Genomic DNA, 27,051 nt, shown 5'->3' with positions numbered 1-27,051 from the left:
GCATAGGTCAGGGCTTCTCATTCTTTGCTTTCTTTTTTCACAGACAAATCAAGCACCTTTCCTTTTCCCTTTTGCTGAAAAATGTCTTGTAAGCTCAGTTTTTCAGGGGCTTTTTTTTTTTTTTTTTGAGACAGAGTCTTACTATGTTGCCCTCAGTAGAGTGCTATGGCATCACAGCTCACAGCAACCTCAAATTCTTGGGCTTAAGCGATTCTCTTGCCTCAGCCTCCCGAGTAGCTGGGACTACAGGCGCCTGCCACAAAGCCCAGCTATTTTGTTGTTGTTGTTGTTGTCATTGTTGTTTGGCAGGCCTGGGCCAGATTTGAACCCGCCAGCCCCAGTATATGTGGCTGGCACCCTAGCCACTGAAGTGCAGGCACCAAGCCAAGCTCAGTTTTTTAAAGGACTGTCTAACAAGCTTACTGACTTCATCTGTCTGTCCTGAACAAGGGGGCCCCTTTAAGGGTCTCTGAGAAACGCTCCCCTCTGTCAGCAGGTATTTTGTGGGCCTGTACCCCTCCTCGCTCACTCATCTCACAGGCCCCTCAAAACACTTGCCCTGCACTGGTACCAGGCTGAGGGCGGATGAACGGTGAACAGCCCTCCTCACCTGGCCTCACGCAGCTCCCAGAGGTCTCGTGTTAAGGATTCTAAGCCCCCCTTGCAATTAACATGCACTTTGTTTTTCTCAATTTCATGTAAAAGTGGGGAGCAGCTGTCTTTGTCAGTCTGATGTGCTGTCTAGAGCTTCCAAACTCTGTACTATCAACCGGCGTCTCATCATTGCCTAAACATGTGCTCTGCATAGGTATGAAAATAACCAGACCGATGCATTCCTGAAAAAAACGGCCTGATAAAACCTTTAGAATGAACCCAGGTTGCAGGAGAACTGAGGTCAGCATTTTTGGTTTTAGCCTGCATACATTTTAGATATACTTTTCATTGTTTTGCAAAATGAAAATGATTAAATCTAACTTAACTTTGATGCTCTTGTGATATACAAAAAAAACAAAAAATACGAAAGAAACATATTTTCTTAGAAATTAAACAGAACTGCAATGTTCAGAGTTGTCTCCTTTACAATCACTGAAACTCCACAGTTAACACTTCCATGCCCTCAAGCAGGGCTGCAAAAGTGCCAGGCTCCTGATGGCAACAGACTTTACCTTTAGTGGGAATGCAGACTCCTTCTCCCATTTAGCAACCCTCCTGGACTCGAATGGACCGAACTGTGTCCGCTTCACAAGCTGAGTGACAGCAAACACTCCCTCTGCCCCGTCTTCTAGCCGTCTGATCTCCAAGTTGGGAGGAAGGGATGACCTGGAAAGGGAACAAAGCCAGAAACTCACAAGAGGATGGCACTCACACCAGGGGACTGACAGCTGGGATAACCTCTAAGATGATTTCCACTGACCACTGGGAAGCTTCCAAAATCAACCCTCAAGGAGGTAAAGAGAAACCTTCCTCACAAGTGCCACTCGAGGACTGAGGCAGAGGCTGTGACTCTCTCAGTCCTTGGGAATCGGATGTAATTGTGTGGCCACAGCTGTTAGCTAATTGCCCCAGAGAAAGCCCCTCCCCCAGAAAAGCCTCTCCTACTTTCTACAGACCAAGATTAACTATGGCCTGCCCCTAACGCCTCTTCCAGCCAGGGCAGTAACTCCTTACTGGCTATTCTACCCTCCCATCACCATTCTAAGACTTCCCCTAACTGAACCTATCTAGCTCTCTCTCGCACACGTGCTCTCTCTCTCTCCCCTCTCTCTGTCTCTCTTGGTCTCTCTCTCCCCCCTTTCCTCTCTCTCTCTTTTCTCCCCTCTCTCTTCTTTTCTCTCCTCCTTGGTGCTGCTCTGCAGCATCCCTCCCTCGCCAATAAAAACCTTTCATACAAGCCTTGGTGGTCTGTGAGATCTTTGCCGGTTGAGTGTCCCCCCCTTTCAACAACCACACAAGATGGACCACAGGCCCCAGCAAGATTCACGCAGCGTGCACGCTGGAGGGGCCCTTTGCTAAAGGTTTTGTTTAAACCCCCGTGAGAATGTAGAGCACCAAGCTCTGTTCACAAGAGAGCAGACCTGGCCTGGCACACGTCCACAAAGGCGCACATGTGGGGAGGGAAGACCATGGGGAACCACGTGGAGAGCAGTGTGAGAAAGACGTGGGCGCTACAGCATCCCAAAGACCAGAAAAGCATTTTGGGCCAGGCAGAATGGGGCCAGTTTCATCCTGGATGTGGCCTGTTTAGCTAAAGTAGAAGGATGTTAAGGACGGTTACCCAGGGGAGGCACAAGTGGGACCTCAACAGAGGGCCAGGCTAGGCAGAGCCCAAGACTCGTCCAGAGCAGAGGTGGACACCAGGATGCCTGGAGCACAGCAGGGAGTGAGAGGACGGCTGCAACCAGGGACCTATCACAGAGGGTCCGACTGTGGGACCAAGGGTTTCCACTGAGAGCTCCTGGGCAACAGGCAACCCTTGAAGGTTTCCAGGAAGATGAGACCTGATCTGCTCCCTGCTTCAGGAAGAAATATTAACCTTATTGTTTTGCATAGAATAGGCCACACTCAGGAAAGAAAATAAGCAGGGTTGGGGGTAGTCAGAGGCCCCAAGCAACAGTACTGAAAACCAGCTTCCTGGCACCAGCACGGGCAGCAGCATCTCAGTAGGGCCAGCTCATGTGGCTTCAGAGAGGAGAGGGCCTCGCCCAGGTCACCAGCTCGGGGCCGCCAGGTGATGCAACCTCCCCAGGCAAATGTGGAGGGCAAACAGCTGTGGGACCCTGGGCCTCCTCCCCTTGCCTGCAGGCATCATTTCTAGAAGCTGCGATGGCTCTGCCTGTTCCTGTGCCCTCACCCAGTCTCCCATTGCCCCCCAGCGCCCCTAACCCAACTGGGCAGCCCCACAGTGTACATGTCAGCGCAGGCCTGGTCAGGACCACAGAGAAACCCTACAAGCAGACGACATTGTGGCTGATGCTGCTTTGGGCACCAGCCATTTGGCAGGTCAGCTGTCTTGTGGACGCCATGCTGTCCTGGGGACAGGGCTCCTCATAACAGCAGAGAAGATCAGAGACGTTCTTCCTGGTGGCAGGGCTGCTCAGCTCACAGGGGACGGACATCGAGAACATGCGCTCAGAGTTTCGGCCCCTTCTTCCCCTGTGATGATGTAAAGGCCACCGAGCTCCCACAGCAGACAGAGATGACCCCTGTCCCATACCCATGGCCAGGAAAGTGAAAACACCTCCCGGGGCTCACTCACCTCGCCCGGCTTAACACGAAGGAGTCTTTGACCATGACCACTGGGCCTAGCTCGGGACATTCGGAGTCGTGGTACTGGCTGCAGTCTTCACACCCTGTGAGCGACACCCTAGTGTCAGAGCATCATGGGGACAGCTTTGGGCGGGAAACACCCACACAACATAAACCTGGAAATCAAGGACCCCTGCCCGGTGGGGGCAACCCGTGGTCAGGAGACACATGTGCATGGACACCACAAAGGCCAAGGACACCGCATGGCACCAAGGCCCATCAGTGCTCCCCAATATATAAGGGGGCAAAACAAGACCTGGACTCAAGGAAAAGACGCAGCTCTGCAGATAGCTCACGTCAGACAGTCGCCTCCATGGTGACACAAAGAGATCTCCCCTCATGAGAGTAAGTGCAGATCCACAAATGCTGACCTGCTCACCGTGAACCTGACACACTTCACTGGCTCTGACCCTGGTTACTCTCCTGAGTCAAGCGCTACCCCCGCCACGTGCCCTCTGCCAGGAGCTCTGAGAGAGATGCTGCTGATCAAACCAGACCCCTGACTCGCACTGCTCATGGGATCATGTTGCTTAGAACAATTCCAAAAGAAACAGCTCTTCTGTATCATAGAAACAGAATGTGGCCGCAGCCCCGCCCACACGGCAAGTGCTGTGCCCGCCTGCTTCTGGGAAAGTGGAGGCCCGGGCAGCCAGGGGGGGTAGGGGGGTCACTTACAGATGAACATAATCTCTTCACTCCCATCTTCTGCCATCTCTGTCACCTGTCAGGACATAAGACAGCCTGTTAATGACAGCTTTTCTGAAGCAATATTTAAAGACACGTCCTGTGAAAGGCCCCCTTTGTAGATGGGAGACAGGGAACCTCTCACCTAAAATAATGCTGCTTTCTAACAAAAGCAATGGGCTTGAACGTACTCATGTCTAGGAAGTCTTCACGAACCAGACTTCATCTTTTCACACAGCCACCAGTTTCCATTTGTAAAATAAATTCATTTTTCAAAGCCAGTGTTCTCCCTCATTAGGCAGTGAATTCCACAAGGGCAGCAGTGTCAACACAACCTCCTCCTTCCTTCACCCTTCAACCTGCATCTGAGGCCCCGTAAATACCCTGCAGAGCGTTTCTCTGGGGACTCAGCAACGCATGACATCCAGGACAGCTTTCCTGCCCCCACATAAACCAGCATCATCAGATCCGGTCACTTCTCTTTCCCGCCCATCCTTTGGGATCACATCCAGAGCGACCTGCATAGTGGGCAGCTGAGCACACACTGCCCCTCCCATGCACGCCGCAACCTGGACACTGGTCGCCCTGGGACCTCAGATTCCTGATCTAGAAAATGGAAATGAGAGCGCCCACCTCACATGGTTTGGGAGGGGAGTGAGACAGCCTTTGTGACCAAATCCATCATAACACAGCCCAGCCTTGCTGCACATCTGCCCCCCACTGGCCTTTCTCCACGCGTCCCCACCTGTCCCAGCCCAACAGCCTGAAGAATGACTGAAGCAGACAGTACAAGGCCCAAAGAGAAACTTGGGGTCGCTGTGCTAAACACGAGTCTGAGAGTAGAGAGCTGAGAACATCATGCTGAGGGTGAACCTGCCAGAAGCAGGCGTGGCAGAGGAGAGGTAGCTTTCCAATCTGCCCTTAAAATGCCAGAAATAACCAGGGCGGATCCCCCGCCCACAATTCAGCATAATATTTTCTTTTCCTGGGAACACCCTTTTAAATTCAAAGACATCTCATGCAGCCCTCGCAAGCCCAACTCAAGTTCATGCCAACATTCTGCCTGGCCTTCCCAGACTCCTGGTGAGGGACTAGACAGGGATGGAGACAGCAGCTGGCCAAGAGGGACCATGAGGCAGGAGACATGCTGGGGCAGGGGTGGGGACAGGTTTTCACGAGCTGCTGCTGTGTTGCCAGAGCCTGAGCACCTGTGTGCCCACTGCACGGACCCGAGCCACTCACAGTCAGGAAGGTCTGCAATGGCCCAGAGCAGCCTCGCTGCAGTCAGACCACAGCAGAACAGAGTCCCCACAGAACAGGTCAGAATCAGACTTTTCACCCCTCTAGGTGCTCCCCCAAAACCTTCCCTCCAAGCAGATGTTAAGCTGGGCTTGGGTGATACCCTTACCTCAGTAGCTTTTGGGACTATAGGTGCAACACCATTCCTGGTGTGAAAACCATCTTTAAAAGAGCGTTTGTAAGGGGTGTGCTCTGAGCAGCAGCAGGGGGCCTGAAGAATGGCTCCTCTATTTATAAAACACCTGACAGGAATCTGGGATCATTGTGATGAGGGCACAAGATGTGTGGCCTCCCTACAAACAAATTCCCTATGTGTGAAGAAGAAGAAAATGATAAAATCACTGCATAATTCTAACTGTACTGTATGTTTAAAAATTTGCCTAATAAAATATTGGAAAATGAAAAAAAAAAAAGATTATTTGTAGAAGCACAGGAGGTTTAGAAAAAGCAACTCATTTTGAAACACCAAAAATGCAAATTTCACAATTTTAAGACAGGTGTCTAGAGATAAAAAGGCATTTTCAGAAAGGTTGTTGATCTGAGTGTGGAATGAAGGGTTGTATTTTATCTGTTAACCTGGTTGGGTGTTTCCTGCCCCTCTTCCTCACTTCAGGAAAAAAAGGGAAAGGCAGAGAAGGGAGGAGGGCCTCGCAGCTGCAGGACTCACCAGCATCCTACCCCTTTCTGTCTAACACCTGCCAACAGAATATAACATACGGCACACATGTAATGTCTGTCTGCTTACTATTAAGGTTTAAAATAATTACATATTCACTGGAAGTTTCAAAAATAGTACAGAGAGGCCCAATGTACCCTTTATCCTGCTTCCGCCAGATTCTGTCTTTTGTAGCTACAGTGTAAGACCAAACAGGGAGTTACTCCAGCACAGCATCACACTCAGCTGACACTGGTGTAGTTCTGTGTCATTTAATTACGTGTGCAGATCCGTGTGATCGCCACCAAGGAGAAGCATGCTGCCCCTTTAGTCACACCCTCCACCAGCAACCACCGATCTGCTTTCCATCTCTCCAATTCTGTTACTTCAAGAGCGTCACATAAAGGGAGACAGCACATGCCCCGAGACAGGCCCTACCCCTGGTTAGCCTCTCAGCACGACATCCTGGTGACCCAGCCAGGGCCCTGCCCTCTCAGGAGTTCCCTGCTGTCCCCACTGAGTGATGCTCCCTGCTAATGAGGGCTCTCCAGGGGGGCTGCTCACTGGCTCACTGAAGGACACATGGGTTTTGCCTGGTTTGGACTGTTACAAGTAAAGCTACTGAGACCATGTACTTTTTTTTTTTGGAAGACATAAATTCTCATTCCTCTGGAATAAAGGCCCAAGAGTGCAACGTCTGGGCCACATGTCACACGGGCATTTGTTATATTAAGAAATCGTCACATGGTTTCCAGAGTGGCTGCACCACTTACCACCCCATCAGCCATGCGTGAGAGACCCAGCTTCTGTCGCCCTCACCTGGGGTGCCAGGCATTCTGGCAGATGGGAGGGGAGATCACCCGTGGCTTTGGTTTGTGTTTCCCTAGTGGCTATGCTGTAGGCCCTTTCCACATCTCACGTGCCCAGGTGCCACCTGTAGACCCCCGTCAGCGAAATGTCTCTTCCTGACCATTTTTTAGTTGGACTGACTGAGGTTTTTTCCCACTGTTATATTTTGAAAGGTTCCTTATATGTATATCTAGAGCAGTGATTTTTCAATGTGCCGTGAAAATTTTTAAAGATCATTAATTAAATTATTTTTTAAAGAAGTTCAAAGCACAGTCAATATATTCTTTTTTTACTCTTTATTTGGATCCACATAATTTAAGTGTTCTGCAGACGCTTAACTATAGGTTCAAGTGTCCTGTGAGCTAAAAAAGGTTGGAAAACACTGTTCTGGATCCTTGTCCCATGTGGTCTGCAAGTATTTTCTCCATGTCTGTGGCTTGTCTGTCCATCCCCCACCAAGGGACTTGTGTTTACTTCTGATGAGGTCCAACCAAGCAGCCTTCCCTTCCACAGACTGGGCTTTTAGTACCGTGTCTAAGATTTCACTGAGCCCCAGGTTTCTATGTTTCTTAGAAAAGCTTTATGGTTTTAGGTTTTCCATTTAAACTTGTTATCTAATTTGAGTTAATTCCTGTGTAAGACAGGAGGTGAGGTCAAGGTTCATCCTTTGCCCAGGGATGCTTCCGCACCACGGAGCTGCCTGTGTGCAGGTGATGCTTTCACGTGGGCCTGTGCTGGCTTCTCGGCTCTGTCCTGCCGACCTCTCTACTCAGGGGAGCCCAATCAATGGTCTTCATTACTGTTGACTTACAGTGAGGCTTAAAGTTGGGTAGAATGGTTCCTCCCACTTTATTCTTCTTTTTCCAAACTGTTGTAGCTATTCTATTCTAGTTTCTCATAAATGTTAGAATAATCTTATTTATAGCCTTCAAAAATCTTGCCAAGATTCATAGACATAATTCTAGTAACATTTTATTAACTTAATATATCCAAACTATTATAATTTCAACATGTAATTAATAGAATAAATTAAGGAATTTTTTCACACTAAGACTTAGCAATCCAGCATACTCACACTCACAGCCTACCTTCATTCAGAACAACTGCAGCTTAAGTACACATAAGTTCAGGGAATGTCTGTTCAAGCAAGAGGGACATCCTAGCAGGTATATGCCCTCGCGACAACATGAAGTTCATTTAGGGAAAAACCATGAAAGGAAAAAAGCTAAAACACAAGTGAGAGCTATTTTCAAATCTATGTGGTGCAGAACAGTCGTGAAAGATGTTGGGGGTGGTTAGTAGGTGGGTGGACGGGTTCTGCGGCCAAGTCAGCGTGTGAAACCTCGCAGCTTCCCATTCTGGAGCCGACACCCACAGGCACGTGAAGGGTGCTGCAGTAAAGATTTCTGCTGAGATGTGTCTGGCCCAGCAGTCCCTGAACTCCTCTGGGCAGGGAGCATTTTTTGCACACACCAATGAACGTGCTAAAGAACCACAGCGCTGACTTCGAGATGCCAGCACAGGGCAGAGCCTGGCTTTGTCACAAGAGAAGGGGACACCAGGCACAGGCTGTGGGTCTGCCTCTGCTGTTTACTGGGTGTGAGAAACCTCAAATGAGCTATCCTTACTTCATAGGCCGCGGTTCCCTCCTCCTCACAGGGAGAGTGCTGGCCTCGATCAGTGTTTTTCAACTTTTCTTTATGTCATGGCACACCTGAACCTATAGTTAAACTTGCATGGCAGTTAAATGATGTTGTTCAAAATAAAGAGTAAAAAAAGAATATACGTACGGTGCTTTGAACTTCTTTTGAAAATAATTTAATTAATGATCTTCATTAATTAAATGATTTTTACAGCAGGCTTCCAGTGCAGGAAGAGATGGCATAAAACAACACTTGCTCCTCATCACCTATTGACCAACCCAGTTCAAACTCGTGAACTTGGCATTGACAGTGCTATAAAGTGGCTGTAACTTACTCGAATCTTACTTCCCATTATATACCATGGTTTCTTCTGGCCAAATTAAGTGGTTTTCCCTACTCAAAGAGTGTTTGTTCTGGGCTTTCCCGACCTCCAGCACTGCCAACTTCCCTCACTTGACCCCACCTCCAGCACTGCCACCTCTGCCCCAGTCTGGAGTCATCTCTCCCTCTCTGTCACTGTCCCTCTGAGGCAGTAGCTGCTAATGTGAAAGCCCTAGCTCATCACTGTGTGGGCCCAGTCCCTCCTCCCCTCTTAGAGTGAGAGCCCATGATGGGGGCAGGATTCCCATGGGCAGGCTCTCCCTGCCAGGCCCCCAGGGTTCAGTGGTAGATACCTCATTGCCTAGGGATGCTTCCAAAAGCCACTCATGGGCCCTCTGGTCCCACTCTGGGTCTTCCACGGAAACAGTGGCTCACGAAGGTAGACGTGACCAGCCTGGAGTCCTGTCCGCACCTCAAAACAAGATAAAAACTGAACACTGGGGCCTCTGCTGTTGCCACTGACAGTCGGACAGCAGCCCCTCCCCTCCAGGAAGTGACCACTACTCTGCAGCTGTTTCCTGTCACCACCTCAGCACCCGGGACACTGGGCTCAAAGGGAAGCCCGCCTGGCCCTGCCACAGCCCAGTCTCTCCCGCCACCCACCAGTGCCCTACACCTCAGCACACACCTGCGTGGCCAGGGCCCTGGGACCAGCCCCCTGCAGGGCCTGGACACAAGAGTGCATCCAGCCCTGAACTTCCACTCCTTTATTTTTCCTTATCTAAAATAACTTTTAATCTATTAAAGTCCATAGTAATCATGCATATAAATAGCTTTTACACGCTCTTCCCCACCTCCTTCATTTCCCACCCCAGTGCCCAGGTCAGCCCTCCCAAGTTAGTCTCCGTGACATCAACTTCCATGTCTCAAAGTAACGTGCTGCTACTGAGCTCTCCTAACCTGACTTTGCATCTTGTAGTTTTACTTCGTTTTATGGTAGATAAAGAGTTAGCTTTCTCACTCCCTCTTCCCTGTCCCTTGTTGCCCAGTATAATTTTGGCAAAGTTGATGTTTGTAATATTAGGACTCTGAAAGTACTATTGGCTGCTTCAGCATAAGCGTGTTACCATTAACATGCTTCTTTTCTAGGACAACCTTTTTAAAGTAAATCAAGCGTGTACATTCTGTCAGGTTGTTTTGTTTTTACACAGATTTTGTTGTGTGCTGTTTCCTCTGTCCGTGTGCACGCCATGTGTGTATCCGTGTGCACACCTCATATGTCTGTGTGCACGTGATGTATCTATGTGCACGGTGCATGTTTCTCTGCACGCACATCGCCTCTGTATCTGTGAGCACTTTGAGCACGTATCTGTGTGCACAAACTGTGTTGCTACTGTGGGACGGGAGGGTTCCATGGCTACATGGCCCCACATTCTCTGATTGCCCTCCTCAGACCGTGGGTTCCACGCTGTGTTTCTTGGCACGTTCCCCTTCTCATCCCAGCTGCCATCTAGTCTGACACAAGCCAAGTCCTGGGCCTCCCTGTCCCCACTGCCCAGGGAGCTGTGCTTTACATGCAGCTCTGCTTCCCATTGCTCCCCCTTTTCTGGGTTAAGCCTTGGATCTGGGGGAGCACATTTTCCTGCAGTCTATGTGGAAGGGTGTGTGGGAGGTCTTTGGAAGGGTTTTCCATATCTGAAACTGTCCTTATTGTACCCTCACAGCTCAGTGGGGTTGAGCCAGGGCCGGTCACTTTCACTCAGTATGTCCAAGGGCAGATGCAGGACTCCAATGTCCGTCAGCATCCAGTGTCGCAGCTGAGCAGTCTGGTATCTTTCCTGCCAACAAACCTTTTCTGTGCAGCTCCTACATGTAGAATCTTCCAGAATTTTTGTTTAAGCTCCAGTGATCTGAAATTCTGTGACTTGCTCTGAAGCTGTCCCCTGGCTGTACCTTCAACCTGCACCAAGTTCTTTGTGCTAAGGTTTTCTTGTACTATTTCTTTTATGATTTCTTCTCTGTTCTGATTTTCTGGACCTCTTACTTTCATCAAGGATGGCATCAGCATCTGTTATTTCTGACTTTCTCTTCTGGTTCATTAAAAGGGACTTCTGGGCATAGAGGGAGAGAAAGGTGTACACTCTACCATCTTAAAAATGGAGACTGAGGCAATGTGGACTTTCTCCTGCTGATTAGGATCCTAACCAGCTGTCATGTTTTTTGCTTAACAACAAAAAAGTGGGGGGGTGAGAACTGATTCCTACTTAATGACAGGGCTTGTGTGACCCACAACATATTTTAAAACCCAGCACCCCAGAAGGCTTTGATGGTCAAAAGCCTGGAAGTACTGTCTCAGCATATTTTTGTTTTGTTTTGTTTTATAGACCATTTGACATATTTTCATCACACTGGTTAACACAGCCTTCCTGGCATTTTCTTAGTTATTGTGTTAAGACATTTACATTCTACATTTAGTAAGTTTCGCATGTACCCTTGTAAGATGGCACCGTAGGTGTAGTCCCACCAATTACCCTCCCTCCGCCCACTGGCTCAGCATATTTTAAAAAACATGTTGTAAGGTTTTCTCAGAACTAGCTCAGAAAGTGCTGTCCAGAGAATGGGAAGTCAGATGTGCTGGAAGGAGGGACCCCAAGAGGTCTGAGGGATCCAGACAACAAGAAAGAAATGACGAAGCCTGCTCAGAACAAGGATTTTGTAATCCTTTTGCCTAATACATTTTTGGTTACAATAAAAGACAAATTTACTATAAGTAATTAACATAAAAATGTTTAAAAATAACCAAAGTGTACCAGACACTTGGAACACCTGTCTCAAATGCAGGCTCTAGGTCTGGCAGGTGTGGGTCCTTTACCCCGCAGAGTGAGTGGTAAATTCCCCTGCAAGCCCTGCACAAATCAGGATTCAAGGACACCGTCTACCCACGTAAGAACCTGTACATTGGAGACACAGACCAGGCTGAACAAGCAAAACAAGACAATGGCGCCAGTAACACACAGAGCATCTCGGGTGAAAAAAGGCACCATCTCTGCATCTCAGAGAGAGCCAAGCTCCCATCGCACGCAAGGTGGCAGCAACACAGGAGACCAGGGCCATCTGCACTCTCAGACCTTCCAGCTCAGCTTCTCCTGATGTGATTAACATTTATCAGGATGAAGGCCACCCGTCGGTGTTGCTCCTCTGGAACCGTTCTGCCCTGGAGGGTCTTCTGGTCTCCTTCCCTCTCCCTGGATGTACTTTCCTGAGCCCCTTTGCCATCTGCACCTCCCCTGACACCTCTACTGTTGGGGTGACCTAGGCTGGCCCCTTGTCCTCGCTCCCTCTGGATGCAGCACCTACTCCCCTACCCCAATCTCCCCTCAAACCAGCATCCTGGCCCAGCCAGGCCCTGTCTCTGCAGCTCCGCCTCACACCTGGCACAAGACATGGGCAGCCTCTTTGCATTGAGCCAGCCTCCCCATAAGAGTGCTTCTTTGATACAATGCTATTCCCCACATTCCAGTGATCATAAACTATTCATCCCTGTTTTAAACAGCTGCAAGGAACTTAATTTCCAGCTTACTGTAAAGACTGACTTAAAATAAAACTCTTACATCACTCTGATAAACACTATCTATTGGAATCCAAACAGTAGGAGGTGACAGCCACAGTCACCTACTTTCCACATACGTGAACAAGTGCTTCTTTCTCTAGGAACTCCTGTTCCCATTATTATACAATTTAAACCTGAAGTCATGTATTTGTGCTTGAAATAACTACGGATCCCCCACTGTAACTTTTTACAACCCAAAATTTATATAAATTGAATTAATCTTGATTTGCTATGACCTTTACCTGAATTGAGCTATCACTGCAGGACAGTTATGTGTCACTTGACAATAGGGACATATTTTGAGAAATGTGCCCTTAGGTGATTTGGTCATTGCGTGGACCTCACAAAGTGTATTCACACAAACCTCGATGGCACAGCCTATACACACCCAGGCTGCATGGTGTAGCCTGCTGCTCTGGAGCCACACACCGCATAGCAGGTGACTATAACTGAAACTACAGGCAACTGTAGCATGGTGGTAAGTGTCTGTGTATCTAAACGCATCTACCTATAGCAATGGTATAGTAAAAACAGGGTATTACAATCTTATGGGACCATCAGCACATCCAACGTTGACTGAAATTTTGTCATGGAGCTGGAACACCACCGATCAAAACAGGAACACGGTCTACGTTCTGGTGAATCTACGCCCAACATAAAAGCTGTGTGCAGTGAAGTAGATGGGGCTTTCCTCTCCAGTCAGCTCACATGTGGAGGACAAATGCTCACCGCCACTCCTGTATCTTTTTAGAAATGTGAGCACAGAGAAGCCTGTCCCAGAGGGGAGGGGGCCTCGCCCTTCTGGATTATGAGCACGTGGCAGGCGTTCAGTCCACATTCCTTGAATGGATGCACACATGACAATGCGGTGGGGTGGGGTGGACAGGTCCCTCACCCCCAGGTGAGGGACTGAGTCTGAGAAGGCATCTCCGTCAGAGTTATGAGAAACGGTTGCCTTCAACAAATGACAAGTGTCTCCTCCCAGCCTGCACAGGTAAGAGCCAAAAAATGGCCTAAGAGCCACTAAGTGAACTGTGTCCCTTCTCAAACACATAGTTACAACTATTCTAAGAAAAGCAATCAGCCTTACAACTGTGGTTGATTTTTTAATTTATTTGTCTTCTGGAGAACAACTGCCCCATCTGCTTCCAAAATTGAACAAGCTAGTTATATTCTGTGCTGGCAACTTTTCTCCTGAAGTCGGAATCACAAATATAAGAAAACAAACAAACTCTATAAAGGAGAAAATTTAGTATTTTTCCCTTTGAACATCCAAATTGTAGTTCTCCTATTTCTTAACCAGTCTCCTAGGAGGCAGGGAGGTCAGGAAATCTGGGGAGCGGAGTGGAACAGTGAAAACGTGGAGAACGTGAAGATCTCCAGCTTTGAAACAAAACGTAGTAGTGATGTGTGTCTGTGGGGGGCAATCACTCCCTTACAAAAACAGCACTTATAACACTCTCCACGGAGAATTGCCATTGTTGCATTTTAAGGCCAGTTGCTCCTTTACTTTTCATCTTTAAAAATACCTTCAGGAGCCCAAGTGGGTAGTCCAAATTCATCTGCTGGGTCTGGCTTAAACAAATGTGACTTTTTTTTTTTTAAATGAGAGCAATTTTATTTATTTATTTATTTATTTTTTATTGTTGGGGATTCAAGTGAGCCTTGGCAGCTTTAAATACACACACAGGTCCACGTGTCTCCATCCACACACTTGTTTCCACCGTTCTAAACTACCACTGGGGACGGGGAACAATTTCTGAGCATTTATGGAAAAACCCAATCCACTACATAAACGGCTTAATAAAAGGTAAACGTGTAGTAACTCTAACTACCGGGTAGTAGTAGTTCCCTGGGTTTTCTCCTGTCTTCAAAGCTGATCCCCGCCTCGAAGACCTCCCTCTACCCAGAGGCCACACGTGGCCCTCATCCGCACCTGTCCGAGCAGGGTGGGCTGGGACTCGTCAGGTACCAGGCGCACCCCTTCCCCACAGGGCCACCCACCCTAGGACGGGAAAGTGTCACCTGTTCATCTCTTTCACTAGTTTCCTTCTGCCACCAAAAGGCAAACGAAAATAAAACGCGGGCCGGGGGGTGTTGGGAACCCTACCGCCCGGACTCTGCTTTTCTAAATGCGGGTCTGGGGGGCCCAGGGACCCTCTGGGGCGCCCCCGCGGGCTGCACTCGAGGACCGGGGCTGAGCGACATCAAAGGGGCCCGGCCCTGGACAAGGGCGCCGGGGCTGGGACCGCCGGCCGGATGCGGCGGAGACCCCCGCGCCGCGTCCACGGGAGAGCGCGGCCCCGCAGCCCCTCGGCCCCGCGCTGGGTCCTGCCGTGGCCGGGGCCGCAAGCCGAGGGCCCGGCCGGCCGAGCCGGGGGCGGGGGCTGGGGGCCGGAGGCTGGGGCCCGGCCCGGAGCGCCCGCGGCGGCGGGAGCTGGCGGGCGGGCGGCTCTCAGGGCGATCCCGGAGCGGCTCCGGGAAATCCAGCCGGGTTTTGACTCGGATCGCCAACGGTGCCCGCAGCCGGCGAATGTAACAAAGAACAGTCGGCATGGCGGCTGGACCGGGGGGCGCGCGGCGGCCGGGCGCGGGGGGCGGCGGCGCGGCGGGGCCGGGGCGCGCCGGGGCTCGCGGGGGCGGCGGGCGCGGGCCGGGGCCGGGGGGGCGCGCGCCGGGGCGGGCGGCGGGTGTGGGGCCCGGGGCTTTACCTGCCTTTGGAATGTGCAGAGCGGGATCGGATCCGGACTCCGGGTTGCGATCCGCTCCGGAAACTGCGCAGCACCGGAAGCCGGGGGGCGGCGGCGGGGCATGGCGGGACTTGTAGTCCGCGCTCGGGGCGGTGGGGCGGCCGCGTGCAGGGGCCGAGAGCGCGGGCGACCAGAGGTCGAGCGGCCTGAGCGGAAGAGCGAGGACCGGGGGGCGAGCGAAGTGGACGGAGAGCGGCGGGGACAGGAGTCGAGGTCCAGGGCGGTAGCTCGGAGAGCGGCAGGTACAGGAGAGCGAGGGGCCTGGGCGCGGGCGGCGGGGACAGAGGGCGGCGGCGCGTGGACGGTGTGGACCCGGACCGCCGGGAGGAGCGGGTTCCGGCCGCGCTTCCCTGGAGCCGGAGGGGACGTCCGGGGACGGCGCGCGGCCCCTTTCTACGCTGCGTGAAGCCTTTATTTGGGGGGTCGAGGGGCGTGGTGGTGGTAGACGGCGCTGAATTTTTCTCTAGGACAGGACTGAGGCCTGCAGCCCAATCGTAATGAATTTGAATTTAGCGGATGGGGTCTATTCCGACTTGGTCCCCGAATATGTTCATGAATAGAGAGCTGAGATTCGAATCCAGGCAGGGGGAGCTGAAATGCACACGGTGACCACTACGCGACGCTGCGGAGTTTACGGACTGGACCGACTGGCGCCTAGCGTTCTGCACCACCTCTACACCCTCTGGCTGGTGTGGGCTGGTGCCCCTCCGTCAAACGAACGTCAATCACAAAATATTAGAAATACAGGGATTCGAGAGATCTTTGAATCTAGACCTGGTCTCTCAGATTCAGAAAAGTGAACTGACTTGTTCATTTCTGCCTGGCCAAAACCCTCCATTCATAAAAAGAAGCAATGAGCTGTGTTTGGGAATGATTTCTAATTGATACCAGGAAGGCACCTTTTCCACAGATGTGAATCAATAAGAAAATAAATAGCCTGGTAGAAAAACTATCGAAGTATATGGACAGTTCACAGAAAATAAAATGCAATAGCTCTTAAGCATATGAGGAGCTATTCAATGATACTGTAATAAGAGAAAAAATAAAGTTGCAGTGAGATAATTTTTATTAGATTAGCAAAAATTTGAAAAAGTTTAATAGTATAATTTTGAAAAAGCTGTAGAGAAACAAGCTCACTTGCCTTTGCTGGGAGAAGAATAAATCGTAGGGCTGCTATCCAGGCAAGTTGTGGATATGCATAGCAATTCCAAATGCACATAGCCCCAACCCAGCAATTCCATGTGCAAGAATTATCCCACAGACCCCTTTGTATGGCCTGGAATACGTATAAGGCTACTCAAAATTCAGTGCCATTGAAGGGGAAGTGCTGCACCCACCTGGGCATGTTCCTGGAGTACAGCAGTCTGCAGCCAGACAGAGTGGGCTCCTTTCTCTGCCCTCCCCAACGTTCTACCATGGCTTCCCAGTTGCACTACAGTAGGCAGCTGTGGCCTTTCAGACGTTGTGGATCATGCCCTCTGTCCATGCCCACCTCTTCCCTGCTCATCCCCACCCTGCTGGGACATCCTGCCTCCCTCCAGCCTTCATCTGTTCCTCAAGCCTTTACTCAGGTCATTTGTACATGTCCCCTCCAGCTTCAAACACCTCCCAGCTTTTATCTTTTCGTTCACATCTGTGCCCAACTCAACATACCCTCCAAAGACTTCATTCATGATTCCAAAAGACCCAGATAGCTGGTTCTCTGGGCATAAGAAAGAAGTCTTGGCATACAGGAACAAAAGCGGTTGCTTACCAAAAAAGTGATAGGTCACAGCAGGTGTAAATAACTGAAAGTAGACAAAAGTCCTCAACCTCCCTGAAGCCATTTCTCCCACTGGTACAGAATTATCAGTGTGTTTAGTACACTCCTCCAATAAAGCCTGGAAATAATGCTTGTTATGGCAGAGTCATCTCCAAATTTCTGACATTAACAAAAGTGTTTTTGCCTAAAGTGTCAAATTTTCATTCTTAGCAATGAAGGCAATCCGCAGTTTTTTAATGAATTATGGAAAGAAAAGAAGAAGAAACCTGAGCAACAGTGAGACCGCGACTCATGAAAAAAATGGAAAAACCCAGCGCCTGTTTTTCCATTTTTTTCATGAGTCGCGGCGAGCGCCTGTAATCCCAGCGGCTTCCAGAGGCTGAGGCAGCAGGGTGCCCGCAGCCCGGGTCTGAGGTTGTGGTGAGCTACCACGCCCACTGCACTCTGCTCAGGGACATAGGGTGGGACCCTGTCTCAACAACAACAACAAAAAAAAAAAGAAGAAGAAGAAACCATAAAGGATGGTTTGGGAGCAAATGGAGAAACTGGGATGTGAACCGTGGTACTGGATAATAGTACTGCGTCACTATTAAACTTCCCTGGAATGATCATTAAACTGAGGGCATGAGAGCCAGGGCATCATTCTCAGAAGATGCATTCTGAAGGATTTAGCGTGAAGTCTAATTATCTAAACAACTATAGGTAGGTAGATGGGCGGGTAGGCAGAAACAGCAAATCAGTGAATCTAAGTGAAGTGCCTATGAATTATTCTGTAGATTTGAAATTTTAATAAGTTGAGAATTTAAAAAAAAAACAACGGAAAAGAGTTTCCATTATTATCAGTGCGACTTCCTATGAACACCTGATGCTTCTTGAGCCGAGACCAGACGGGGCATTACTGGGCCTGTGGCTGCCTGCTTTGGACCTCACCTTTTTCAGTTAGCTGTCTCATCAGCTCTGGTTTCTTAGATACCAGCCTTCTTCAATGTGAGGCATGATAGACATTGCAGTCACCTCTAGCTTTTAATTTCTCGAAAAAAATCTGGCTAATTTTCCCCACACAGATAAAAAGGGAATTCTTATCAGCAAATAGTTAATTTCTGCTACATCCACAACACGGACTCTCTTTACATTATTCTCACCCCAAACAGGCAATACTAAAGTTCAGAAAAGACCACATGAGACCCCAGTCCTTAATCTCCCCATTTGGCACAAGGCAAAGCAGAGACTCCAGGCAGGCAGCTGGGCTCAGATTCCAGTTCTGTCACTTGTCATCTTAGGTACATCACTTACCTTGTGTCTCAGTTTCCTAATCTGTGAAGCAGAGAAAGGTCAAACTCATGGTGTTGTTTCAAAGACTGTACGAGTCACTATATATAAAGCACTTAAAAAACCCTTGGCACACGGAGCTGAATTAGTATCAGCTATTCTGCACTCAAAGACTTCCTCTAACCTCTGAGCTTGTGACCCTGCTGGAACAGAAGCCCCTGTATCCCCTGGGTTTAGTGCAGCCCTCCATCTGGGAGAGCAGTGCGTAGCCCTTCTGTAAGGGTACCTGAGGCCTTTAACATCCAGCTTCAATGATGACATCAATACAGATACACAGTTACATCAGCAACTAGTGCCAATGCTGGTTACGCGCAGGATGCAACCTGGCAGTTTCCTAGTGCATGGTCCAGGATGGAGCTGGGTGAGCAATGGTCAGTGTGTGAAAGCTGATGCTTCCAGGTCACTGTGGGGAAGGAGGGCTTGGCCTTGGCTGCTTTCTCTCCAGAGTGGTCCCTGTGCTGTCAGCCATCCTGGTTTCTGGCCCCATTATGAGCAGTCTGCATTTGATTTGCATGAACCATTTATTGACATGTACACTCAGCACCCTGTATTCCTTGGAGTGCTGAGGTCAAAACAGTATGTAGTCACCCACCTCCCCTTCAGCATCCCACTCTGTCCCTACACTGGGTCCTGAGGGAGGCGGTCAGATGGGTGTGAGCACAGCCGCTATCTGTGCTTATGCAGCGGGCATCAGCCAACCTTTGTCGCTGCTCTGGTAGGTGGGCACTGAGTGGAGAGGATGAGTGACACAGGGCAGCAGAGCCTGGGCCAGGGGCCTGACCTACACTGATGCCCGTGCCTGGCTCAGCACCCCACAGGGGAGGCAGGGCTCGAGTGTGGTTAGACCATTAGGATGTGGAGGGGCAACTGCTGGGAGCCAGGGTGGGTCATTTGGGTATGTAGACACATTGGGGTTCACCAGTGTGGACCCACCCACATTTGCGTGTGTAAAACACGGGGTTCACCCAGAGGTAAACAGCAGATCGAGTTAGGAAAGTTGGTAAACTAGGACAAGATCAGCCTTCCAGTATCTTAATCCAGCCTCCTCTGGAGTGTTGGCACAGAGAAGCAACAGTTCAATCACAGGGTCCTAAAGCAGTTCACAGTGCAAACAAGGCATGTCGCCACCACCACTGCCTGGCAGAGTCCAGGAAATTGGCTGAGGAGCTGGAATGTGCCAGCCTGGCTCCCAGGTCTAGCCTCTCTCAGTAGGTAGAGTACTCCTCAGAAATGCAGAGCCTGCATCAGTCCAGCTCTTGAGTGGCCAGCCCATGCCTCTCCTGTAAGGCAAGGAACAGAGGCTGCTGTGCACGGGTGGGTGTGCACACACACACACACACACACACACACATATGCTGTGTCTGGCAGGCAGGTGGGCAGGGCAGCTCAGAGGAAGGCTGGTGATGGGGGAATAGGAGGCTGTCCAGTAGCTCCTCAAGTACTCTGTTGTTTGGACACCGCAGTAGTAATGAGACTGGAGGAGGAGATAGGAACTGAAGACCGGTAAGAGGGTGGTGAGAAGCTGCAGTGATCTCCCAAGACATGCCTCCACCTGACGCCACGGCCTCCACCCCAGAACTGCTGCCAGCTCATGTGTACCTCCTCTCTGCAGCTGCCTGGGCAACTCACTGGGGCAGGAAGCTGACAACCAGAGGCCATGGATGGACTGACGCTTCGTCTGTCCCCCACCGTGGACAGTGCCCCTCAGAAGGTCCTGTGGAACATGTGGTAGACCACCTCACACACACCCTCGTGCGGTCTCTGCCCCTCCTGTGTCACTCCTGCAGTCTGCCCTTTCTTCCCAAGTATGCCCCCCACCCCATGTCCGGCTGTGCTGCTGAGCGAGCAGGCCGACAACCCTTTCCTGGAGCATTCATGATGTGCCATGACCCAAAGGTTCCTGGAAACACCAGCTTTCTGGGACAAATGCTTTTAGTCCGAGGCCTAGATAGCATGCTAACCAACTTACGAATCCTACAAGTGGCATGTTAGGGGCAGCACAGAACTCAGCAAAGACAACTCAGTGTGTAGTGTACACATTTATTTCTTTCAAAGATTGTTCCTGTTCCAGCCACATCTTCTCTGAGGGAACCTGTCCAAAGCCAAGTGTGAGGGCCCGGAGCAGGGCCGGCTTCTGTTGTAAAGTGCTACCAGGGGAGTACGTGACTGTCACGTAAAAGCACCACACTAGCACAGGCCAGTCCTTCCCACAGACCTGGAAAACCTTTTATTTTCTTCTCTTTTCAAAATGTAGGTTTGACATAACATCGGGGGAAAAACAAACTACAAGCCTAAATTATGAATGGTACATGACTGACCAAATGTTAGCTGAGGGAACTGGGCAATGCCTCGTTAGTCGTAAAAGAAGAACATGGAAGGTCGTGAACCAAAGGTAACCTGAGTTTGCTTCACAGGATGCAAGCGTGGCCTTGCCCGGACCCTGGCTGCTTTGGTAATCACTTCTGTGCCAGTTTGGGGCAGTGCAGATACCAATGTAGGCCAGCACTGAGACTTGTTTTCTACCCGATAGGACAAATGTTCTGACTTCCAACATCAACCAACTGGTACTCTGAGATTTCCAGACTGAAAACCTTGAGATTTTTACCTAGAAAACACTCACTTTGGTTGGCAGCAATATCAATCTTTCCCTTTCTGCTCAAAAAGAAAATTCACAACTGTCTTCCATAGATGTGGCCAGTAAAAGCCAAGCAAACATCTCGATGGCACCTAATTTGTCATCAGCTGGAGACTGGCCAGGCAGCAGTCAGGAGGCTTTGAGGGCTGGTTTTCGACTTAAACTTGGAACTTGATGAAAATAAAGTGCTGTGTTGAAACTCTTTCTCCCTGCAGGTCTTCAACTGACAGGAGGTTTTGTTATTGCTACATTAACAAGTCTGCACACTCACACTTAAAGCTATTTGCATTCCTCCACCAAGAGCAGGGCACATCCTTGATGCAAAGGGAAGGGTTTAAAAGGAACTTGAGCACCTGGCTCAAGAGAAACAGACACATGTCAATATTAGTGTTCATGAGGAATCACTTCTAAAATACCATTCTGCAAAAATTTCATCAAGACAAAAACCAGAAACAAAAGCCCTGCAGCCACTAAAGCTTGCAGGAGACATGAGGGAACCAAGGTGATTTACACGTTAGCATCTTTAGCATTTGGTATATAATCTTAATCCAGCTTTAACCAATTTAACAACATGTACTTTAACATAAATACCCTACATCATGAAAAAAGAAACCTGGATAAACAGCTGGAAAAGAAACATTCACAGTATCGATACAGCCCCTTTCTCACAGTGCTACGGGACACATTTCATTTCCTGGAGACTCCCTGACACAGGAGTGTTTTCAACGACTTCAGAAAAGGCTGTAAGACAGAAGTGAGTGTGTCTACAGGAAGCAGAGGCCTAGACACAGGTGCTAATCGGTGAACAGATGTTCATGGGGTTAACCTGGGAAGGGGATGGTGAAAAACACTTTTTTTAGAGGGAGAAATCTTAATCTAAAATTCTGGTACGTTCACAGGTGGAATAAATTGAATCTACCTGAGTTTCAAAATCAAACAAACACCATGATAAACATCCGATCAGTGTCTGAAATTCTGACACGTAACATCCTGTCGTAGTTTCTATCATACTACCAACAGCAGGAACACTTCAAGTAGAACAAGATATTAGAGTGACCTTCCATCCCAAAAGACGCTAGTGATGACTAGCTCGGTGGGCTAACTTGGTGGTATTAATATAGTTCAAAACTCCAGGTACTATTTTTCAATGAGTAAAACTGGAACATAATTTTTAAAAACAAGGTAGAGTGGGCTCAGCGCCCATAGCACAGTGGTTACGGCGCCAGCCACATACACCAAGGGTGGTGGATTCACATCCAGCCTGGGCCAGCTAACCAATAATGACAACTGCAATAAAAAATAGCCGGGCATTGTGGCGGGTGCCTCGTAGTCCCAGCTACTTGGGAGGCTGAAGCAAGAGAATTGCTTGGGCCCAGAAGTTTGAGGAATGTACCATTGTACCAGAATGAATAAATGTACCAGAGCACCACAGCACTCTACCGAGGGCAACACAGGGAGACTCTTGTCTCAAAAAAAAAAAAAAAAAGTATAGTGAAAAGCTCATTTGAAAGTCACTTGATAATTCCTGGAATACCTAAGTTTTTACATGCATTTTAAAGTGAAATGCATAGTATATTTTTCAAATCTCCGTCAAGAAAAAAAAGAATTCTGTAATTTTGTTTTTTATATAGATTTTAGTTCATCCATGGCTCTATTACCCCTGAAACACTTAATGTTCAAAGATTAACAAAGAGCCTGGGGAAAGGCCCTCACCTGATTTCATAAACATGACAGAGGTCAGGTTTTCATAATAGCCTCTGAAATCTCATTGGAGGAGAATGAATCTCATTGTCAAAACGTTTCGCCCCAGTGACAACTGCTTGTCAACAGCACACCTGCTGGGAGGGGCACATGTGACAGGGGAGCCAGGGTGAGAAGGTAGGTGAGCCTGAGTAGAGAAGCAGCCGAATGAGGCCTACACGGGGGCCAAGGATCGTTTCTTCCCTGGAAACCAAGACCAGGGCACCCCAAAATGTGTCCAAGAGCACTGTTCACAGCAAAATTCTGCAGAACTCAGAAAAGGAATTTCATGCACATTTGGCCTTTTGAGGGGGATGGGGGGACAGTCTCACTATGTGGCCCTCGGTAGAGTGCTGTAGCGTCACAGCTCACAGCAACCTCAAACACTTGGGCTTAAGTGATTCTCTTGCCTGAGCCTCCAAGTAGCTGGGGCTACAAGCACCTGCCACATGCCCAGCTATTATTTTTGTTGTTAACTTGTCACTCTTGTTTAGCAAGCCCGGGCTGGGTTTGAACCCACCGGCCTCGGTTTATGTAGCTGGAGCCATAACCGCTGTGTTATGGGTGCCAAGCTGCCATTTGTTATTAAACTTCTCTTCCTAAGACTGACAACCGAGACACAAAATAATTTTCTCGATTGCCCTAAAAGCTCTCAGTGTTGGCTTTCAGCGGTGTTTGGCAGAAACTGTGTGTGTGTTCCCAGGTTCCCTGAGCTCTCTTACTGCTCCCACTTTCACTTGACAGGCTGGCTGTGTTCGTGTTTAGCAAGTGTGACAGACAGGAAAAAAATGACAAATCTGGGTGTCAAATTGTCCCAGTCGTGGTGTGAGGGCTTCTGACATGATAGACAAGAATATAAAAACCACATAAGAATTAATGATCTTCCACTTGCAGGTAGGCTCAAAGTAAACTTAGAAAAGTGTTCAGCATGATATATATGCATAGGATACATGCAGTGTTTGCATACGTGTTCAAGTCCTATGGCTAGCATCAGAGGCAAATGTCTGCATACACTTGCCCTAGCATCTCCATTCCTAGCATAATTGCTCTATTTATCAAAAAAAAAAAAAACGGCCCATGTCCCACCCTCCCTGCACTCAGGGCCAGCTGCGCTTTTTATTCCAAGCAGCAAATTAGGAGAGGTGACCCATCCAGCCCATTCACAGTGACAGCACAGCCAGGCACCTCCTCTTTGTGACATGGTCCAGGCAAGGACCCAAAACATTTGTCAGCATGCAAAGCAGGTACCCCAAACCTGCCCGCCACGGTGCATTAGAGCACATTACTTTATTCTGTGTAACTCCCTTTTAATGTTCAGCTTGAGCTCTTAAATAAAGCCCAAGTTGTGGGGCTATTTGGTCTCATTTGGCATCTGGTGGCAAAATGGGCTTTTTCAGTTTTCTCTGCAGGAAGCCTCCTGGCTGGAGACTGAAGATTTTTTTTTCCCCTTAAAAGACTTAAAACCCAGCACGACAGGTGGACATCTGACAGCTAGCGCCACTCTAGCTTGGCGCTGGTGGGGGTAGTTAATGGGGGTCCACGTCTTCTGGCTCCAAGGAGGTGCCAAGCTTGGGGCTCTGTGTGGGGCTTGAGGGCGCCCCATTCATGGTGCTCTTGCTTCTGTGCCTGGAGAGCAGCTTCTTGTTCAGGATCCTGGTGAAGGTCCCCCGCTTCCTCCGGGCCCCCTCCGGTTGCTGCAGGAACACGAGGTCATTGTGGGACTGGCTCATGCCTGGGTCTTTCTGCTGATGCCTCCGGCGGAAGAAGAGCTTGGCGCTTTTCCCTAGGATTCCTCCTAAAAAGGGGAGCACAGGGGGCTGGTCAGGCAGGCTGCGGGCAAAAGGACACATGACTAGTCCGAAAGGGGAAAGGAAGCTTGCACACCTCTAAAAAGGGGCTGATTTACAGCATGATGTCCCATTGCTATTTGCATGAGAAACACACTGGAACCTGCCTTGTATAAAACTAGAGTTTTTAAGATGAAATGCAAAAGCAGCAGCTAACAGAAGCCATCGCCCTGGACCATCATCATGTCCACTCCCAGGGAAAGGGTTCTAGTCAATCTCAACAGCAGCAGCTGCTGTCCCCTAGCTGCCCAGGTCCCCTCTGCTCATCCCCATCCCTTCAGTAGGAGGGTGGAAGTGGCAAAGCAGTGTTGGACCCCAGAAAGGACGGCCACGCTAATAAAGCCAAAGTAGGAACCCTGACAACGGTGGCATTCGCTACCGTTGAAATAATATTTGTTCTTCTGGGAGTCAAAATATTTTATAGTTCCATATTTTATGGCATACAAGGTTAAACCATCTAAAAATTGTTACTTAATCATTTTTCACCTATAAAACCTCAACTTCATAAGGTCTGGCCTGTCCATCCGTGATGTCAGTGAGTAGAACAATACAACATATAAAAAAATTAGCAACATAGCCGGGCGTTGTGGCAGGCGCCTGTAGTCCCAGCTACTCGGGAGGCTGAGGCAAGAGAATAGCTTAAGCCCAGGAGTTGGAGGTTGCTGTGAGCTGTGTAAGGCCACGGCACTCTACCGACGGCCATAAAGTGAGACTCTGTCTCTACCAAAAAAAAAAAAAAAAATTAGCAACAGCAACAGTATTTCCAGCAGCAAAGATTCCTGACAGGTAAATTGAAGCTAAAGCAGTGGAGCGCTAACTAATTTCACAAATTAGAGTAACATCCTATTTCCCAAGGCCAGAGGAGTAATATTTCAGGCCAGTCTGGGGCATTCATTACCTATTGCTTGTAGGTGGGAATGACTCAGAAAAAAGACACGGGAGACATCTTTGATGGGGCACTTCACACTTAACTTGGGGACGTGTTCTCTTTGTGATAGGCACACACAGTCAACACTTCCATAGTCACTCCACACTTAGATCCCCAGCCCAGCTGATCCAGGAGAGGGAAACGAGTATCAGCTGGCTCTGCCAAATGCATCATGGCAGCTGAGGGCAGTGAGAGAAACCAGACTAGACCTGCCAGCGAATCTCTGCGTCATCTACATGTGTGGGGGAAGCAGCCCACGCCATGAGCCTGACTTTAAGGAGGAGTCTCCCTGTCCCATGTGCTCTGCCCAGGTGAAGGGGCAGAGATGGAGAACTCTGGCACGCAGAGGCTGAGTTTTATCTGGTCAATGCTGCCATAAAATAACTATTTTAAAACTCTCTTTAAACTACAACCACATTGCTTATTACGAAGAATCATTAGAACGCTTTTGCAACTATCTGAAGGTGGACGCTTTTGCAACTATCTGAAGCTGGAAGCCCATGTGCCATGGCTTCAGGGAAAGGAAAGGGGTTAAATGGCCAAAGTGCACATGTGACCTCACTCTGGGTAGCAGTCCTGATGGCTCCACCTTTGGCACAACCCAGAGAAATGCAGCGTGTTGTGAAAAACCATCCACTGGGGTGTGCTACATGGCCCAGTCATGACCACTAACAAGGACAAAACTTTGGAGGTTGGCCAGAGGGGCAGATGTAGGTGCCCTGGCGAAGTGGGTGAAGGCAAGTGCTGGGAGAATGCCCCAGGCACAGTGACGGGTGATCCCAGGCAGAGGAACCACCAGCTGCAAGGGGCTCTGAGCCCACCAGGGGACCTCAGTTTGGGCAGTGATGAGGGGGCATAAGGGGTGTTTCTGATCTGCCTTGGGCCGACCTTGGAGTCCCTGCAGGGCATATGAATGTCAAGCTCCTACATTTGGAATAGAGGAGAGGACCCTGGCATCCCCTGGGTGCTCTAATGCCACTCCTCCCCACCCCCAGGGAGAGTGACACACCAGCCCCTCCCCTGCAGACCTAGGGACTTAGGCAGTGATGTTGACATAGAGCCTGGAGCCAGGGCCCGAGGCTGGCAAGGACAGTGTTACGAGCTGAGCTGTGTCCCCTCAAAATCTGTATGTCAAAGCCCTAACCTCAGAATGCGCCATTATTTGGAGATAGGACCTTTGCAGATGGAATCAAGTTAAAGTGATTAGGGTGAGCCCCTAGCCTACAATGCCTGCTGTCCTTATAAAAAGGGGGATTTAGAAACAGACGCAGAAGGTAAATGACATGAAGAAACACGGAGATAAAGGCAGAGGTCAGAGTGATGCTTCCAGAAGCCAAGGAACACCAAAGACTGTCAGTAAAGCTGGACAGGGGCCTGCCTGCAGCAGGGTCCTCCAGGATGCCAGAGGGAGGAGCATGGCTGGCCTCAGCCCCAGTCCCCGAGAGAGCGCGTTCCTGGTGATCCACACCATCCCATCTGGGCTTCTTTGTTATGGCCCCAGGAAGTAACACAGCCACAAAAGGTGAGGGGAGCACAAGGGTCCAGGGATGTCCTGTCATGTCCCTGGAACCCTGTTAGCCAGGGTTGGCAGAAATGGGGGTGGGGAGCACAGCACAGCCACGTCCTCAACCCTGAGACCTGCTTCTGTGAGCAGCGTCTTTCAGAAACTGCAGATGCGCAGGGCCACCTTGAG

General features: G+C 49.5%; 2 protein-coding genes and 1 non-coding gene across 4 annotated transcripts in view; 1 reads left to right on the top strand and 2 right to left on the bottom strand.

Moving 5' to 3' along the window:
* The window catches only part of PRDM15 (PR/SET domain 15), a 71,536-nt gene extending 54,353 nt beyond the window's left edge, over positions 1–17,183 (bottom strand). Inside the window, exons 1-5 of one of the 2 annotated variants that reach the window (XM_053564763.1) lie at positions 14,203–14,220; positions 9,111–9,219; positions 3,982–4,027; positions 3,257–3,350; positions 1,167–1,320 (exon numbers count right to left, since the gene is read on the bottom strand). In XM_053564763.1, the coding sequence (XP_053420738.1) occupies positions 1,167–1,320; positions 3,257–3,350; positions 3,982–4,018 (285 nt within the window). In that variant the 5' untranslated portion in view covers positions 4,019–4,027; positions 9,111–9,219; positions 14,203–14,220. Of the gene's footprint in view, positions 1–1,166; positions 1,321–3,256; positions 3,351–3,981; positions 4,028–9,110; positions 9,220–14,202; positions 14,221–15,078 lie in introns of those variants that run through there. The other variant, XM_053564762.1, reaches the window with a different exon arrangement.
* On the top strand, positions 5,472–5,605 carry LOC128568298 (small nucleolar RNA SNORA11). The gene has a single exon (XR_008375106.1). It is a non-coding gene; the product is annotated as a small nucleolar RNA SNORA11 (small nucleolar RNA).
* A 3,041-nt stretch (positions 17,184–20,224) lies between the features above and the next one.
* C2CD2 (C2 calcium dependent domain containing 2) overlaps positions 20,225–27,051 on the bottom strand; it is a 60,966-nt gene continuing 54,139 nt past the window's right edge. The window contains exon 9 of the mRNA XM_053564765.1: positions 20,225–24,378. Within this exon, the coding sequence (XP_053420740.1) occupies positions 24,110–24,378 (269 nt within the window). The 3' untranslated portion in view covers positions 20,225–24,109. The remainder of the gene's footprint in view (positions 24,379–27,051) is intronic.

Source organism: Nycticebus coucang, chromosome 16, assembly GCF_027406575.1.
Source record: "Nycticebus coucang isolate mNycCou1 chromosome 16, mNycCou1.pri, whole genome shotgun sequence".
Taxonomy (NCBI): domain Eukaryota; kingdom Metazoa; phylum Chordata; class Mammalia; order Primates; family Lorisidae; genus Nycticebus; species Nycticebus coucang.
This window is presented reverse-complemented; position numbering and strand designations above follow the sequence as displayed.